At 42.0% G+C, this 16,590-nt stretch overlaps 1 protein-coding gene across 3 annotated transcripts in view; it reads right to left on the bottom strand.

Moving 5' to 3' along the window:
* LMBR1 (limb development membrane protein 1) overlaps positions 1 to 16,590 on the bottom strand; it is a 251,676-nt gene that overhangs the window by 96,602 nt on the left and 138,484 nt on the right. For all 3 annotated transcript variants that reach the window (XM_077491150.1, XM_077491148.1, XM_077491149.1), the window contains exons 7-8: positions 14,919 to 14,987; positions 1,558 to 1,622 (exon numbers count right to left, since the gene is read on the bottom strand). In XM_077491150.1, coding sequence (XP_077347276.1) covers positions 1,558 to 1,622; positions 14,919 to 14,987 — 134 coding nt within the window. The remainder of the gene's footprint in view (positions 1 to 1,557; positions 1,623 to 14,918; positions 14,988 to 16,590) is intronic.

The raw sequence follows: 16,590 nt of genomic DNA, 5'->3' as shown, positions 1-16,590 counted from the left end.
AGTAATAGTGACTGTGCCGATTGTCTTTTACTTTCCACAGTATGTAAAAAATAAAAAAAAGCTATTTATTTTTGTTATTTCCATTTTTCAAAAAGTTGTGACAAAAAATTACAACTTCAAAAAACCTGCCATGCTTCTTACTAAATACCCTGGACTGTCTACTTTCCAAAAATTGGTTATTTGGGGATATCTGTACTGTCCTGTTGCTTTCAGTCCTCAAGAGAAAAAAAGGCAGTCAGTGCATCAATTTCAGATATATACCACAGTTTGTGGATGCTATAACTTTCCTACAGACTAAATACTAAACATTGATTTGGCTTACTTTCACCAAAAAAACGTAGCAGTATACGGTTTGGCCTACATTTATGAAGGAAGATTATTTATTTGCAAAAGTTTAAAGCAGAAACAAAGAAAAACTTGTTTTTTTTTCAAAATGTTCAGTCTTTTTTTCATTTATTTAGCAAACAATATATATAAAAAAAAAAAAAAAAACAGTGCTGAAGAAAGCTCTATTTGTGTGAAAACAATTTCATATGGGTACAGTGTTGCACGACTGCACAATTGTCATTCGAAGTGCAGCAGCGCTGAAAGCTGGTCTGGGCAAAAAGGAGGTGAAAGTGCCCTGTATTGAAGTGGTTAAAACGCTTTACTTTATTTTTATGTTTTTGTTAAATGCAGTCAAATGGCTTAAAATAGCCAAGGCAAAGTTAGAAGGTAATCAGATTGCAGCACTGTAAATTTGTAGCAATTCACAAGCTGAGAATCTGCAATAGGGGTTGATCTGTGACAGACAATTGTGAACACAGTTAAGAACTAATACAAAGGCACCAGGATTTACATGACTGTGATATCTCTGAGTCAGCATGTCAGTGCGGGAAGCATATGCCAACCCTGGATGATGCCTAAACAAAACCGTCACTGTCAGCATGGAGCTTGGTAATGGTGCACTAGATAAAGTACATCATTAATGTGCAGGTCATACACAAGAAGAAAGAAATGAAGGGATAAATGTAAAGGTCACACACATGGTTCATGGTAGGATGGAGATGGGGGGGTAGATGTGTAGCTCAAGGGGGGTGAAGGTGTTAATGTGCATGCACTGCATAGACAGGAAGAAGAAGAGATGTACTAGAGAGAAGAGGTGAAAGGGTAAAAAGAAAAAAAGAAAAACGTGACTCAGGCGATAACATTTATGAACCCCCTTTCCCCTCAAAGTTTAAATCTGCTGCTGCTGACTCCCTTAAGACCCCTTCATTCATGAAATTCACCTTCTTCCCCTTAATCCACTGTAAGAGGAAGTAGTATTGTTTGAATCTGTGAACATAGTGATTGTCCATCACAAGGCACAGGGTCACTCTGATTGGCCCTGTGCAATCTGTCTATGATCTGCGCTAATGACAGCATGATCACAGGCATTATGCCGGGAGCATGCATAGTTGACTGTTTTTAAAAGGTTCCATTTAAAAACAACACTCCAAAAGATCACTTTTAATTTACTGTCATTTTAAAACATATGACAGTAGGTAGGTGGTTTACTGCAAAAAAATAAAAACTTACCGTTGGTTTGACCAAAAGTTGACCCATTACTGTAAACATTCTGGAAAGTCCAACAGGCGTACACACTAAAAACAAAGAGAACACAATCAGTTCAGCTGATCAGCACAGTTTACTATAGTAGGATGTAGCAATGGGATATCAGATAATAGTTATGCATGGTTTTTAGGTACATTTATAAAATTATCACATGATGTAAATTATTACTACAAAGTAACCAATTACATTGCCAAAGAGGGGGGTGTGTGTATAATATATTTATTTATATATATTTTTTTTTATTAGAGATGCACAATTCATTGTTAAAAAATCATGATCTCGATTCAACCCCCCTGACAATTTCTATTGCAGAGATTTTTTCATATAACAAGTGGAGAGACTTATCTAATCACTCAGCTGTCAAAAGAAAACATCTGGGAAGTCTGGCAAGTTTTTAAATTGAAACATTGTAACTAACTCTTCCTTCTTAGAGCAAAGGAAAAACATTTGTGTGTAAAGAAAAGGACTTGGCAGACTGCCTGGATTTTAACAATGTGTAAATGCAGGAAGTTTAACCATTTAAAGTCTAAATCTTTTTCTGACACTTGTTTCTTAAGTTAAAATCACAATTTTTTGCTAGAAAATTACAATCATACATCGTAAAATACATTCATACACACATACACACACACACAATTTATTTTTGATATGCTCTTTTTTATAATTTGTTTTAGAGACACAATGTACAGGGATAGGGACAATTGTAGACATGCACCCACACTCGCTCAAGTTGAACTGGATGGACTGGTGTCTTTATTCAACCTAACTATGTAACTATAGGCTGTGTGAATGGGAACACAAACATATTGGGATTTTCTCAAATTTGACTTCAAAAGCGGAATACGCCGTTAGATTTTTATTTTTATTTTTTTTTCATTCACTCTGCAACATGAAAAAAAAAAAAGTAAATATTCCTATATGCATAAGACATAAAAGATCTTTTATTGCTTGGGCCCTGAACTAAAGTCAGCTGCTAGCACTATACTCTGGCAAAGTATATCAAATTATTATAGAAAAAATGTGTAGCGCTATAAATTATATGATAAAGTCCAAGGTGCATACAAAGATAAAGTCCTATGCAATACAGTGAATAATGAATCTGATACAAATATTTTTGAGCATCAATTCATAAAAATGTAATTTAAAGTGTTAATTACACAAGTCCCCAAAAAAATCCTAAAAGGAAATGAAATCAGAAACAGACAATTGCCTACACCAGGGATATGCAATTAGTGGACCTCCAGCTGTTGCAAAACTACAAGTCCCATCATGCCTCTGCCTCTGGGTGTAAGGCTTGTGGCTGTCAGAGTCTTGCTATGCCTCATGGGATTTGTAGTTCTGCAACAGCTGGAGGTCCGCTAATTGCATAACCCTGGCCTACACAATCGAAAACCACAGTCCATATACATGTAGGAATGTCACCCGAAATTGGAGTGTGAGGATATCCTGCAAAAAAGAAAAAAACACCTTAAGAGAGATCATTCCACCATGTCTTGTAAAGTGGGGGGCTTACCGGACGATTAAGGTGGTCAGCATGGGCCTTAGTGAGTGTGATGGATGTCATTAATGACAATTTCATTACTGGTATTCTTAACTGGGAGGTGCTTCATGCACCCCTACCTGTGATCGGGGATGTGCGTCCTCAGTCAGAGATCTAACACAGCCAGGTTGTATATCATATGAAAGTAAAATCAAGAAACCAATGATAGCGTAATCCAGTTTAAAAATGTTTAATGACATCTAAAATATTACACTTACATAGTAAAACCGTATCCAGCATATACGACGTGGTTAAACCAAACAAATCCTCTCGCCAATACTCCTATTTCGGGTGACATTCCTACATCTATATGGATCGTGGTCTATTGTGTACTGGCTGTTTGCAACTGCTTTCGCCCCTCATTTAAAAAGGGCTGTTTCTGATTTTATTTCCTTTTGGGATTTTTTCGGGACTTATGCTATTAACACCATATATGAAATTTGTATGAATTGATGCTCAAAAATCTTTGTATCAGATTAATTTTTCACTGTATCGCATAGCACTTTATATTTGTATGCCCCTTGGACTTTATCATATAATTTATAGTGCTTTTTTTCTATAATATTCCTTTATGTATGCTGACAGTAAGTTTTTATTTACCATAATTAACCCTGTCTGTACTGTGCTGACAGATCCTCATTAGGGATGAGCCGAACACCCCCCGGTTCGGTTCGCACCAGAACTTGCGAACGACCCCCGTCTATGGGACTCGAACGTTCGAAATGGAAAGTGCTAATTTTAACGGCTAATATGCAAGATAGTGTCCTAAAAAGGGTTTGGGGACCTGCCTCCTGCCTCAGGGGACATGGGTCACTGCAAAAAAAAGTTTTAAAAACGGCCGTTTTGGCGGGAGCACTGATTTTAATGACGATTAAAGTGAAAAAAAAAAAGTGAAATATTCCTTTAAATATGGTGCCTGGGGGGTGTCTGTAGTATGCCTGTGAAGTGCCACGTGTTTCCCGTGTTTAGAACAGTCCCTGCATAAAATGACATTAAACGGAAATAACACCATTTAAAACTGCTTGCGGTTTTAATGTTATATCTGGTTCCTGCAATATGGTTGAAAATCATTGAGAAACATGGCATGGGTAGCCCTCCCTGCCCATTACCAGCCTATTTGGGTCTTGTACGCATATTAAGGGGAACCCCGTACCCATATTAAAAAAAGGAAATGCGTGTGGCCCCCAGGCCCTATATACTCAGAACAGCAGTATACAGGCGGTGCAAACAAGACAGGGACTGTGTAGGTTTGTTGTGTTAAGTTGAATCTGTTTGTCATTTTCAACCGGTACATTTTTAAGGTGTAGCTCCAGTCAAAAAAACTATCTTTAACCACTTCCCACCCGGCCAATGCATATATACGGCCGGGTGGGAGCCGTCTACTCCTGATAGGACGTTCAGGAACGTCATTCAGGAGTAGCGGGATCGCGCGCGCGCGTGCCCGCGCAGCGGCGCGATCCCGATGTGCTCGTGTCACCCGGACACGGCACATCTCAGATCGGCAGGAGGGCTCTGTGATTGGCCCTCCTGATCACATGACGGCCGTGTCCAATCACGGCCGTCATGTGATGTAAACAAACAGCCGGTTGCTAGGCAATCGGCTCTCCTCTCCTCACACGGAAGTCACCGCTGAGGAGAGGAGAGCAGAGCGCTGCAGCCGGCTGATGATCAGTGAGTATGGGCTGCTTTTTACAGCTTTTTACTCACTGATCATCAGTGTAGTGTAAACACACAACACACCACACAGTACAAACACAGTCCCCACATATGTCCCCAAAACACACATGTCCCCAAAACATACATGTCCCCAAATAATAAAAACACATGTCCCTAATAATAAAAACATGTCCCCCACATATGTCCCACTAAAATCACATGTCCCAATGATTATCTGCACACATATGTACGTGATCACCTGCACACATATGTACATGATCATTTGCGTACATATGTCCGTGATCACACAAACCAATTATTATACACTTAACGGAATTTTTTTTACCAAAAACATGTAGCAGAATACATTTTGGCTTAAATTTATGACAAAATTTGATTTTATTGGATTTCTTTTCAAATAGAAAAAAGAAAATATTGTTTTTTTTCCAAATTTCCGCTTTTTTCCGAGTCGTGAATAAATACCACCAAAATAAAGCTCTATTTGTGCGAACAAAATGATAACAATTTCATTTGGGTACAGTGTAGCATGACTGCGCAATTGTCACTGAAAGCGCTAGAGCGCTGAAAGCTGAAAATTGGGCTGGGAAGGAAGGGGGTGAAAGTGCCCTGTATTGTAGTGGTTAAGCTTTTTGGAAAACATAGGGAAGGGTTATCACCCCTGTATAATTTGTTTTGTCGTCCATCTTTTTTCATCTCACTTGCTGCTGTCTCCTTGCGTTTGCAAGTAGGAGATGTTTGTAAGTTGGATGTTTGAAAGTAGGGGCCTGCCCTATATTATAGCGGTATGTACTGGGTACAGAGCACGCAGACAGCACGCACTATCTCCTAACACTACTGACTGCAAGCTCTATTATTAACCACTTGTTAGCCCAATGTTTGCATAAAGTGAAAGATGAAGTTATGCTGAGTAAATAGATATCAAACATGTCACTCTTCAAAATTGCACATGCCCGTGGAATGGCGCCAAACGTCGCTGCTTAAAAAATCCCCATAGGCGACGCTTTAATTTTTTTTTTACTGGTTACATGTTTTGAGTTGCAGAGGAGGTCTAGGACTAGAATTATTGCTCTCGCTCTAACATTCTCGGCGATACCTCACATGTGTGGCACATGCGAGCACATGGGGACATGGGCGCTTTAATTTTTATTTTATTTTTTTATTGTTCATTTTACTTTATTTATTTTAGTTTGACATTTTTTTCCCCAAAAATATATTTTTGATCACTTTTATTCCTATTACAAGAAATGTAAACATCCCTTGTAATAGGAATATGGGGTGACAGGTCCTCTTTACAGTGAAATCTGGGGGGTCAATATGACCCCACATCTCACCTCTAGGCTGGGAAGCCTGAAATAAAAAATAAAAAAAAGATTCTGGCTTTGATCGTACTGGCGAGTTGGTAGAAGCACCGGAGGGCGGTGATGGGTGGGGGGCGTCTATGGCTGGGTATTTCAGGGTATCACCGAGTATGGCTGGGTATCTCTGAGTATGGCTGGGTATGGCAATTTATGGCAGGGTATTACAGAGTATTGGCGGGGTATTGGCGGGGTACTACAGAGTAATAGCAGGGTACTGCAGAGTATTGGGGGGTACTGCAGAGTAATGGGGGTTACTGCAGAGTAATGGGGGTACTGCAGAGTAATGGCAGGGTACTGCACTGCAGAGTAATGGCAGGGTACTGCACTGCAGAGTAATGGCGGGGTACTGCAGAGTAATGGCAGGGTACTGCAGAGTATGCACTGGTATTGCAGAGTATTGGCAGGGAATTGAGGGGTTAAATTCGGTGAGCAGCGATGTGGGCACTGCAGATGCAGCCCACATCACTGCTGACACCGATCTCTTTCCCCTCCGCTGTACCGATCGGTACAGAGAGGGGAGGGAGGAACAGGCGTCATAACATGACGCCGGTTTGTTTCCAAGTGATCACTCCGTCATTTGACGGAGCAATCACGTGGTAAACGGCCGCTATGAGCGGCCGTTTACCGTGATCCGTGATGCGACCCGGCGGTCACGGATGCTCTCGAGTGCGCACACCTCGGGGCACGCGAGAGCAGAATTCTGGGAGGCCGTTAATTAACGGCCTCTCAGAGTTAAACAACTGCCCTGAAGTCGTTAATCGGCAATGGGCAGTTGTTAAGTGGTTAAAGCTAGATCACTAGCTATATAGGTGAGGTGAATATAGTGGTATATACTGCAGTCAGGGCACAGACAACAACCACTACACAGCAGCAAGATAGGAAATCAGCCAAAAACGATTGGTGTGTACTGTGTTGAAGGTACACAGAACACCCACTGCTTCAGATGCTAAGTAACACACTACACGAGGCCGCCTCAAAGGCGGCCTTATATAGTGTGGGGCGTGCACTACACAGCCTGAGCTATGATTGGCCACAGGCAGGATGCCTGTGGCCAATCATGGCTCTCCTCGCTGCCGGCGCTGCGATTGGCCAAGCATGCGGGGTCACAGTGCATGCTTGGCCAATCATGGGGCAGCAATGCACTGCGCCACCGCAGTGCATTGTGGTCCGCGCGCGCGTCACTCGAATTTTGACGCGAACGGCCCAAACGTTCGGAATTCGCCGAACGGCCGAACAGCCAATGTTCGAGTCGAACGTACGCGAAGCTCATCCCTAATCCTCATTATCGATTGTAAACTAGATGTGCACACTGTCTGCCCCAACAAATGGTTAATGGTCTCCAGGCTTGGGTGGTATATGTTATGCACTTTTAAACAAATCTGTTGCCTAATGCAAGGTATTATAAACAGATCAAGCTGCCTATGGAGTCCTATGTATAAACCTGTTCTAAAGAAGCAAATAGAAAGGTAAGAAATCGTTTTCTTTAAATTAGTTTTTAGAGATGCTGTGTGAATGAGGGTTTCCTAAATTTGCATTACCTACAAAGTCTCCCTTAGTCCTTGTACACACGGTCGGAGATTCCGACGGAATGTGTCCGTTTGGACCGTTTTGTAGGATATTCCGACTGTGTGTGGTCTACATCGGACTGTTTCCGTCGGAGTATCCAACGGACCAAGTTTTCCAACTTGTTGGTAAAATTTTCCGACAAAATGCTCCGATCAGACATACTCCGATCATGTGTAGAGAATTCCGATCAGACAAAGTGCCACGCATGTTCAGATCAAATTCCTACACCAAAGCTATTGGCTACTAGCGTGAACGTAGTCCTGTCGTAACGAAATAACGTCATCACGTCGGATTTTCCAACAACTTTGTCCGACCGTGTGTATGCAACAGTTTCGGACAAAATCCGACGGACAAAATCCGAATTTGGTTGTCGGAATCTCCGACCGTGTGTACAAGGGGCTAACAGTGTTCTGCTTGCTCTTTGCATGCATGGAAAAAAATCAATCGCATTCATTCCTACAGAGAGGTCACCTATTACACATCCCAGTGATAGATGCCCATTTATAGGGAATAATGGAAATTTTCTTTGCATGCACAGGAGAAGCAAAAAACTAACCTGGAGCAGTTTGGGCAGCTCTGGAGCTCCCTGTTGACCGTCCACACAACATGGTTCTTTGCCATTTTCATCTCTCTACAAGAATACCAGATAAATTATTTCTGACTGAAAAGAACAGACTCTGTAATCTCCTATTCTGTAAAACATCCACATTGCATGTGGTAGCCAGAGAATTATCCTTTTCCTAAGCATTGGGTGACATGAGGGAGCTCAAGAGCAGCAATTTTACTGAAAGAAATGGCCACTTTTATTTTTCCTAAAGAACATTTTTTTTGATTTACCTGTAAATTCCATTGGAACAGTAAAGGACAAAAGGTAAAGTACTAATCCTGGATTATAGGTTTGTACCTTCAGGTGATTGATTGGACACTGGCAAAGCTTTTTGAGGGCATGCCTCTGGGAGCCTCCCCTATAACCCTACAAGGAGAAAGTCAAAATTCCTCCTAACCATACAGTAAAGGACACAGACAAAATATCCATGGACCCTGGGAGCTTACCAAGCAATGAATGAGGTGTGTGGGCAACAACTAGGCAAAGATAAGTGTGCCAACGGGCCCAATAACAAGAATCAAAATGGCCCAACTTCAGAGTGCCACTGCAGGAACTTCACAGCTGAAAGCTGCATCTACAGGAGATTGGACATCCACCTGGTAAAACTTTGAAAATGCGTGGACAAAGGACCAAGTGGTGGTCTTACACAGCTGGGCTACAGAGGCCTGGTGCCTGAACACCCAAGAATCTCCAACTGATCTGGTGAAATGGGCGGGTAAAGGCACAGGAAGCAATTTTTCTCTGAGAGTGTTGAGACCACAAATAAGTAAATGTGCTGCAAGGGGGGGGCTTGATGCGAGATGCACCTTCAATAAAGATTTTGACAAGGCCGAGCGTAGCGAGAGGTTTTTGAAAAAGAATGGACAAGGCTGGATGGAACCAATATTCGATCGTCCTGAAAGTGGCTTTTCTTGCTTCTAGCAAAGAATAAATAACAGACTCAGAGACACCTATTGCCCCATACACACCATCGGAAATTCCGTCAGAAAAAACTTGGATGGTTTTTCTGACGGAATTCTGCTCAAGCTTGCCTTTCATACACACGGTCACTTTCGACCGCCAAGAATGCGGTGACGTACAACACTATGACGAGCCGAGAAAATTAAGTTCAATGCTTCTCAGCATGCGTCGAATTGTTTCCGAGCATGCGTAGGAATTTTGCACGTCGGAATATGTACAGACGATCGGGTATTTCCGACCAAAAAAAAAAGAACCTGCTCCCACTCTTTTGCTGGCTGGAATTCTGCAAGCAAAAGTCCGATGGAGCATACACACAGTTGGAATTTCTGACCAAAAGCTCACATCCGACTTTTGCTGGCAGAAAGTCCGATTGTGTGTATGGGGCTTTTGTCTCTTATGACCTGGGCTGCAACAGCAATGGCATAAAATCCAGAGACAGAAAAGTAGGATGAAGGGCCCAGAGACAGCAAGTCTGGCCTGTTGGGAAGAGTTGTACCAGTTCCTCTGGGCCAGTTTGGTGCAATGAGAATCACCATCTTCTTCTCTTGCTCTATCTTGTTGAGCAGATGAGGTAGAGCTCGCATTGGGGGTAGATATAGATTACCCTAAACTGAGACCAGGGAATTATCAAGTAATCCAAAGCTAGTGCTAGAGGGTCCTTGGTTATCACCAAGGCAAAAAGAAAAGCATTTTGGGTGAAACTCTTTGATTTTACCCACTGGATCGCAGTTGGAAATGTCTATTATTTTTTTGGTTGCACCAGTTACCGCGTGAGAACTTCCCTGGCATTCCTGTTTTGGAGGTTTTTGGTGTTTTTCTCCTGGCTGATTTGTACAGGTCACTGACATGAATATGACATTCATGGCTCTAATTACTGTATATAAATATAAACAGTATGTATTGATTGGACTATGTGACTACATTATAGAATTATATTTTGATATATTATCAAGATCATCTGCCCCTGGTGAAGCAAATTCTAATTCACAAAAATGCATCAAATTATTTTTTTTCCCACCTAGTGTGATAGTTATTCAATTGTCTACCCGATGGACTCACAATAAGTCAAAGACATATGTGTATGGTTCTACATAGATTATGTAAAAACTGACACAAAGTAAATGTATTTAACTTAAATGCGTTGCTTTTATTGCAGCTATTGTATTAATAAAGTTCAAATATTTTTGTGGAAGTTGCCATATGAATGATGATACACTCTCAAAGTCCCTATGGTGTTTTCTTTTGTTTTGTTTTTTACAGGAAGCTTTAGTTATCCAGGCTTTGAGCCTCAATATTCTGCACATGTGAAAGGAGATTGGAGCCATTCTGGAAATGTGTTGCATGTTCCAGGTAACTGCTGTAATTGTTCTTGTGAAAGCACGCTTCCTAAAAAACAAAATCATGTTAGTGGATCAATGTCCTAGACCAGTGTGCTGCAGTTTGACATACTGAAAATGCAGCAAGAGCTGGTTGTATGGCTAGGCCTGCAGGAGTAAAAAAAGCATCTCAGGCTTCCCATCTGAAAAATGTTTAAACTAAGGAGCATCTACACTTGCTACAGTGAGATGTTTGCATAATACTGAGTTTGCAAGATCAAGTCCATGAACCGACCACTTTAAAGTGAACTCTTTTGCCACTGGATAGAGTTGAGCAAATATTTTTGGAAGAGTGGGGGTACGTTTACCACTTGGGGTTGAGAGTGGTAAAACCCTGCTGTTTAGCCATGTTCTTACCACCCCTCAACCATTCTACCTGTTGCTGCAGAGGAAGTGGCTGTACACATGGCATGGCTGCAATACTTTGCTTTGCAGCCACAGCAAAGGAAAGTTTATTTTATTTTTTTAAATAATAAACATGTTATACTTACCTCCTCTGTGCAAGAGTGCACAGTGTGGCCCAGATCCTCCTCTTTTGGGGTCCCCCCAGCGTCACTCTTGGCTCCTCCTTGGCATTGAGTGCTCCAATGGAGAGCCGCATTGACATAGACAGCAGGATTCAGCCCTGACTCCCATGTCACTGGATTTGATTGACAGCAGCGGGAGCCAATGGCTCCCGCTGCTATAAATCTATCCAATGAAGACCCGAGACAGCGACTGGAACTTCTGGGTTCATTCTCATTGCTGGAAAGATCAGGCTCAGGTAAGTAAAAGGGGGGCTCTGGGGGGGGCAGCTGCACCACAAAAGGTTTTTCATCTTAATGCATGCATTAAGGTGAAAAACCGAGGCTTTAAAACTCCTGTAACACTCATTGGGCAGTAGCACCTGCAATCCATTCAAGTGAATGGGACTGTGTTGTAACTGCCCTGCAACCTGCATACGGTTGCAGCCTGGTTGTCCTGTATTTTAGGGGGTTAAAACAGGCCATGGAGAGGCCATACAATGCCTCCTCACCACCCATCTGGTTTGAAGAGTGATCTGAATGTGGATTGCGCTTCAAACAGAACAGCAAGTGTAAATGAGGCCTAAAACTATTTTCTGCACTAATCCAGTTGTCCTAGGCTGCCTATTCTATTTGTTATTGAACAGGGAATATCTTTATAAATGTTGCAGGTCTCTTTGTACCCAAAGAGGCTTGGTAAGATAGGGGAGACTTAAGTTCTACAATACCAAGTGTTTTGTGCACAGCAACATTGAGCTTATCCACATTAGCAAGCACGTTACATGAAAATCCTTGTTTAGGTGTGAAAGAGTGTGGGGGAGAAAAATCTTCCAAAGCCCCCTTTAATACTGCTTCTATAGCCTCATCATTCTCTTCTGTGTGCTGGAGAAGTGGTGTGGTGTTTTAGATCCTTGGACCAAGATGGCTGTATTAAGGCTGTTAGTTGCCCTAGAACTTGTGACATGAACGTAGAAAATTAGGCCTTCATAAGGTAGGTTGCTTGTTGTATGCTTGACATAGAACTAGAATCACATGCAGAGACCAGTGCTATTATTAAAGTGGAGCTCCACCCTAAAGTGGAGCTTCCGCTCATTGGAACCCTCCCCCCCCCTCCAGTGCCACAATTGGCACCTTTCAGGGGGGAGGGGGTGCAGGTACCTGTACAGTACAGGTATCTGCACCCACTTCCGGCATAGATATCTGCAGAATCTACGCCCCTTTCCGCAGGTCCCCCGCTGTCTGCTGCGAAACACACGGATCCCAGAGACAGCGGGGACCATCCTTATTGCGCAGCGCGACTCGCGCATGCGCAGTAGGGAACCGGGAAATGAAGCCGCAAGGCTCCACTTCCTGATTCCCATGCCCAAGATGGCGGCGGCAGCACCCGAGAGACGATCGAGAGATCGGCTTCGGGTGCCGACATCGCGGGCGCGCTGGGTGGGTAAGTGTCCTTATTTTAAAAGTCAGCAGCTGCAGTATTTGTAGCGGCTGGCTTTAAAAAAAAAAAAAAAAAAAAACAACGGCAGAACTCCCGCTTTAACTCCTGCTCTGATGCAAGGGTAGCTTCATCAGGTTAAGTGCTGTGCAGACATTAACAAAAAGAGGTACACAGCAACCTGAGTGGACACCGTTCCATAGCAAAATCCTCATTGCAAGAAGGTGGAATAAAGCACCTGAGTGCCTTAGAGCTTTAGACCAAAGTGGCAGTAACGTGTTCAGCCTGTGGTTTTACTGTATATCACACCTGATCATCCACCGTAGACTAAGCTCTGAGTGGTTGAAGTTTGAAAAATGTACACTGTAAAGTGATTACATTCCGAATATAGCCCTATTTTTGACAGTAACAGAGATACAGGTTGACCCTGTCTTACTGGTTGAGGACGATGGACTGTACATAGCATCCAACCTTCCTCCATCAAAGTGGGCATAGCCCCGGAAGTGGTCTTCAGGGTCTTGATCCCATAGAGATGGACCATGACCTTGGACATGTATAGCATCCTATGGTTGAATACAAGCATTGCACTAAGTGCCAAGGTGAGTGCTCATGTAGGATCCAATACCCAAAGCAACATTACAGGCTGCCCCCACAGCGTAGGGTCTGAGTTACTGCTCCCAAGGTGTTACTGAGGCTGCTCCAAACCAGATGCACTGCTTCTATTGTAGTATAAGAAGACAGCAAAGGAGATGGTTGCCGATCACAGGCACCCTCCCAACAACAAAAAAAAAACCTCTTTGGCAATACACACAACACCAAACTGAGAATGTGCAGCCTGACTCCATAGACTGTTACCAGGAGATTATTAGGAGTCAGTGGAATGAAGGGAAGATCAGAAAAGACAGGATCAAACAGCCTTTTTACACAATGCTTAGGATTAACCCCTTAGGTTCCACAGTGAGTATACCAAACATGCTTTACTGCATATACAGACTAATTTTACTGGTATGGGTTTAGTAACACTTTAAGCTGTAAGTGATTTCTCCACAAGTGAGAAAAGGTCCACTGGCAAAGACACTAGCAAAAAACTAGGAACTCATAAAAGTGGAGTATGGCTCTAGGGGGGATGAGCCCACAAAAGCCAGCATCTAATCAAAGGTTTGAGCTTATAAGTCAAAGTCTATGAATAATTTGTCCTGTATTGTACAATTAAGATAAAACAAATATGGCTTGGTAATTCTGATATGCAGCATATTGCACTCATATGATGGGAAAACTGTAAGAACATTTTAGATATTGTATATTTGGCAATTTTATTTTTATCAATATTAAAAAAAAAAAAAAAAAACCCACAGCAGCTACTGTATGTACTTGTGCAGTATTCGGTGAAACACAGTGCATTGCATGCAATAGATAAAACTGATGTGAATCATGGCTTCTACTGGCAAACACTACATCCAAATCAAATAACCAGGTAGTATAGGTTTTCCCTTTCTACATTTATTGCAGAATATTTTCCTCAGTCTAGAACAAGCTTTCAGTTACAACTACATCATTTTACAATAATAATTTTAAAGTTTTTTTTTTTTTTTGACAGTTAAATTAAAAGGGCATCCATCAGAGAAAAAACATTTCCAGTACTGATTTATTTTTTAAGACATAGCCTTCAACTGCATCCTTATTTAGGTACTTAGCAGGTCACAGATTTGCAATAAGCATGCAGCCAGTGAACTGACAGAATACCTGGCATGCACACTCTTGTTCCAAGCTAGTAATCCACCAAGCAGAGTAGGAAGATTGAGATGACGCCCCGCAACAATGTACTGTACAAAAACTAGCCAGCTAAATCAGCTCCCAAATTTCTATTCTGGCATTGTCATGTCACGCAGTTACAGTGGACCTAAACCCTACCTGGATAACATTGTGTATCATGAATTGCCTTTCTTCATATTATGCGGGTTTTAACCCTTTTCAAGCCTCATATCAACTTCCTGTTTATGTGCACTCTCTCCGGATCAAGGTCCAGCTTCTTGATGGCGACAAAGCAGACCATGCCTGTGCAATATCTGTTGGCATGGCCATTTGTGTTTTCTTAGGGGGTTCATGTGACAGATTGACAACAGAGGAGCACAACTGGGAAACAGTTGTCACCTCATAACAGAAATGCATAACATGGGCTTTGCAGGATGACTGGGTAGTCTCAGATTTTAAACTACAGATTTAAAAAGCTGAAAACAACTTTGACTTGGTTCAAATAAACATGGATGAGGATATAAAGAGGAGATAAAGCTGACATTACTTACGGAGTAATAAAAGACATCCCATCAATGAAATACAGGAATATAGATAGGGTAGGTAATATTCCCAGAGATCTGAAAGGTTAGAAAATAAGTTAGGTTTTGCACATGCTTTTTTTTTTTTGGAGACAGATATGATCTACAGGTTATGAAAATGTATCATGGATGTGAATAATGTGGTCAATTTTAGGCCATCAATTCTCATTGTTTTGGTTGAAAATGCTGAAATTTGAATAGTGGGCACCAGAACCAGCACATCATGGCTCTTTGCACATATCGATTTATGTGAAATTCCAAGACACTTTTCTTCCAGGCAAGGTTCATACCCATCCAAGTTTTTTTTACATCCCTAACAGCAAGTTTACATGCAGTTTCATTATACTACTGGCCATCATAGTGCATGAAAATGCACCAAAATAAAACTCATACCTAATTTTTCAAAGTGCATTGCAGTGAGCCATGAGGATCTGAACAGCATCTTAAATAACATTGTTTCTTTTGGCAAATACTTTGTTTAGCTTTACAAGGTAACACAAAGCTGTGAACGAGACCTTAGTGTTGAAAAGTGGGGGTTAGAGCTTCTGTAATGGTTCTATATCAGGTCTGTTTTCTGTCCTGACCATTAGCGCACTCAATGAACTTTGCCCCACACAAGTGGGACCCGAGCCACCAGCCAACATGTCCGCCAGCTGGCCGAAGACCCAAAAATAGCCAGATTCGGCTTTGATCGGGTCTCCACTGTAGAAACCCGGAAAAGCCAATTTTAGAAAAAGACAGCTTTCAAAAACACTGATTTTGCCGTTTTGAATACTTTTAAGTGCAGACAAGGGGTCCTGATTTTTTATTTTAACACTTTGTTTAAAACATTTTGTTTTAAATCATTTTTATTCCTATTACAAGGAATGTAATAGGAATACAGGTCCTCTTTCTCTCTTTCTGGAGAGATGTGGGGTCTATAAGACCCCACATTTCTCCTTCAGGCTGTAAAGGCTGAAATAAAAAATAAAAAACTCTCCAGCCTTTCCAGCTGCTTTCCGGGCATTGTTCACTTCTGCCGGCCCGAACTTGACGTCATAACGTCGCGCCCGGGCCTCCGAGGGTCATAGAGATAAATGGGATCACTTTTATTCCTATTACAAGGAATGTAAACATCCCTTGTAATAGAAAAAAGCATGACAAGTCTGCTTAAATATATCTGGAGTCAAAAAGACCTCAGATCTCATATTTGGACAATAAAAAAAATAAAAAAATTGTCATTTGAAAAAATTACAAAAAATAATAATTTTCCTTTAAGAGGTATGGGCAGAAGTGACCTTTTGATAGCGCTTCCGCCCTGCTATGGTATGGAGATGGGTGGGGGCCAAGTTGCCCTCACTCATATCCATACACAGCTAGGAAGAGGATCCGATCGCCTCCGCTGCCAACAACGGCTCCGGTAAGCGGCAGAGGGCACCGGAGGGGGTCGCCCCTCTCCCGCTGCCGATAACGGTGATCTCATGGCGAATCCGCTGTAGAAACCACCATTATCGGAATCCGGACCGCCCACTGAAGATATGGATATCTTGGTTGTGGCACCAGCTGCTGCCGTTACCGAGATATTCATCTTTAGATTGCTAACGTATATATACAGTGGGGGTCCGGAAGTGGTTTTAATGGGCGTGTTCAATAAAGACACAGG

Source organism: Lithobates pipiens, unplaced genomic scaffold, assembly GCF_037356315.1.
Source record: "Lithobates pipiens isolate NorthernLeopardFrog02 unplaced genomic scaffold, aLitPip1_a1.2 Scaffold_19, whole genome shotgun sequence".
In the NCBI taxonomy this organism is placed as follows: Eukaryota; Metazoa; Chordata; class Amphibia; order Anura; family Ranidae; genus Lithobates; species Lithobates pipiens.
The sequence above is the reverse complement of the archived record's forward strand: the minus strand, read 5'-3'. Positions and strand labels throughout refer to the sequence as shown.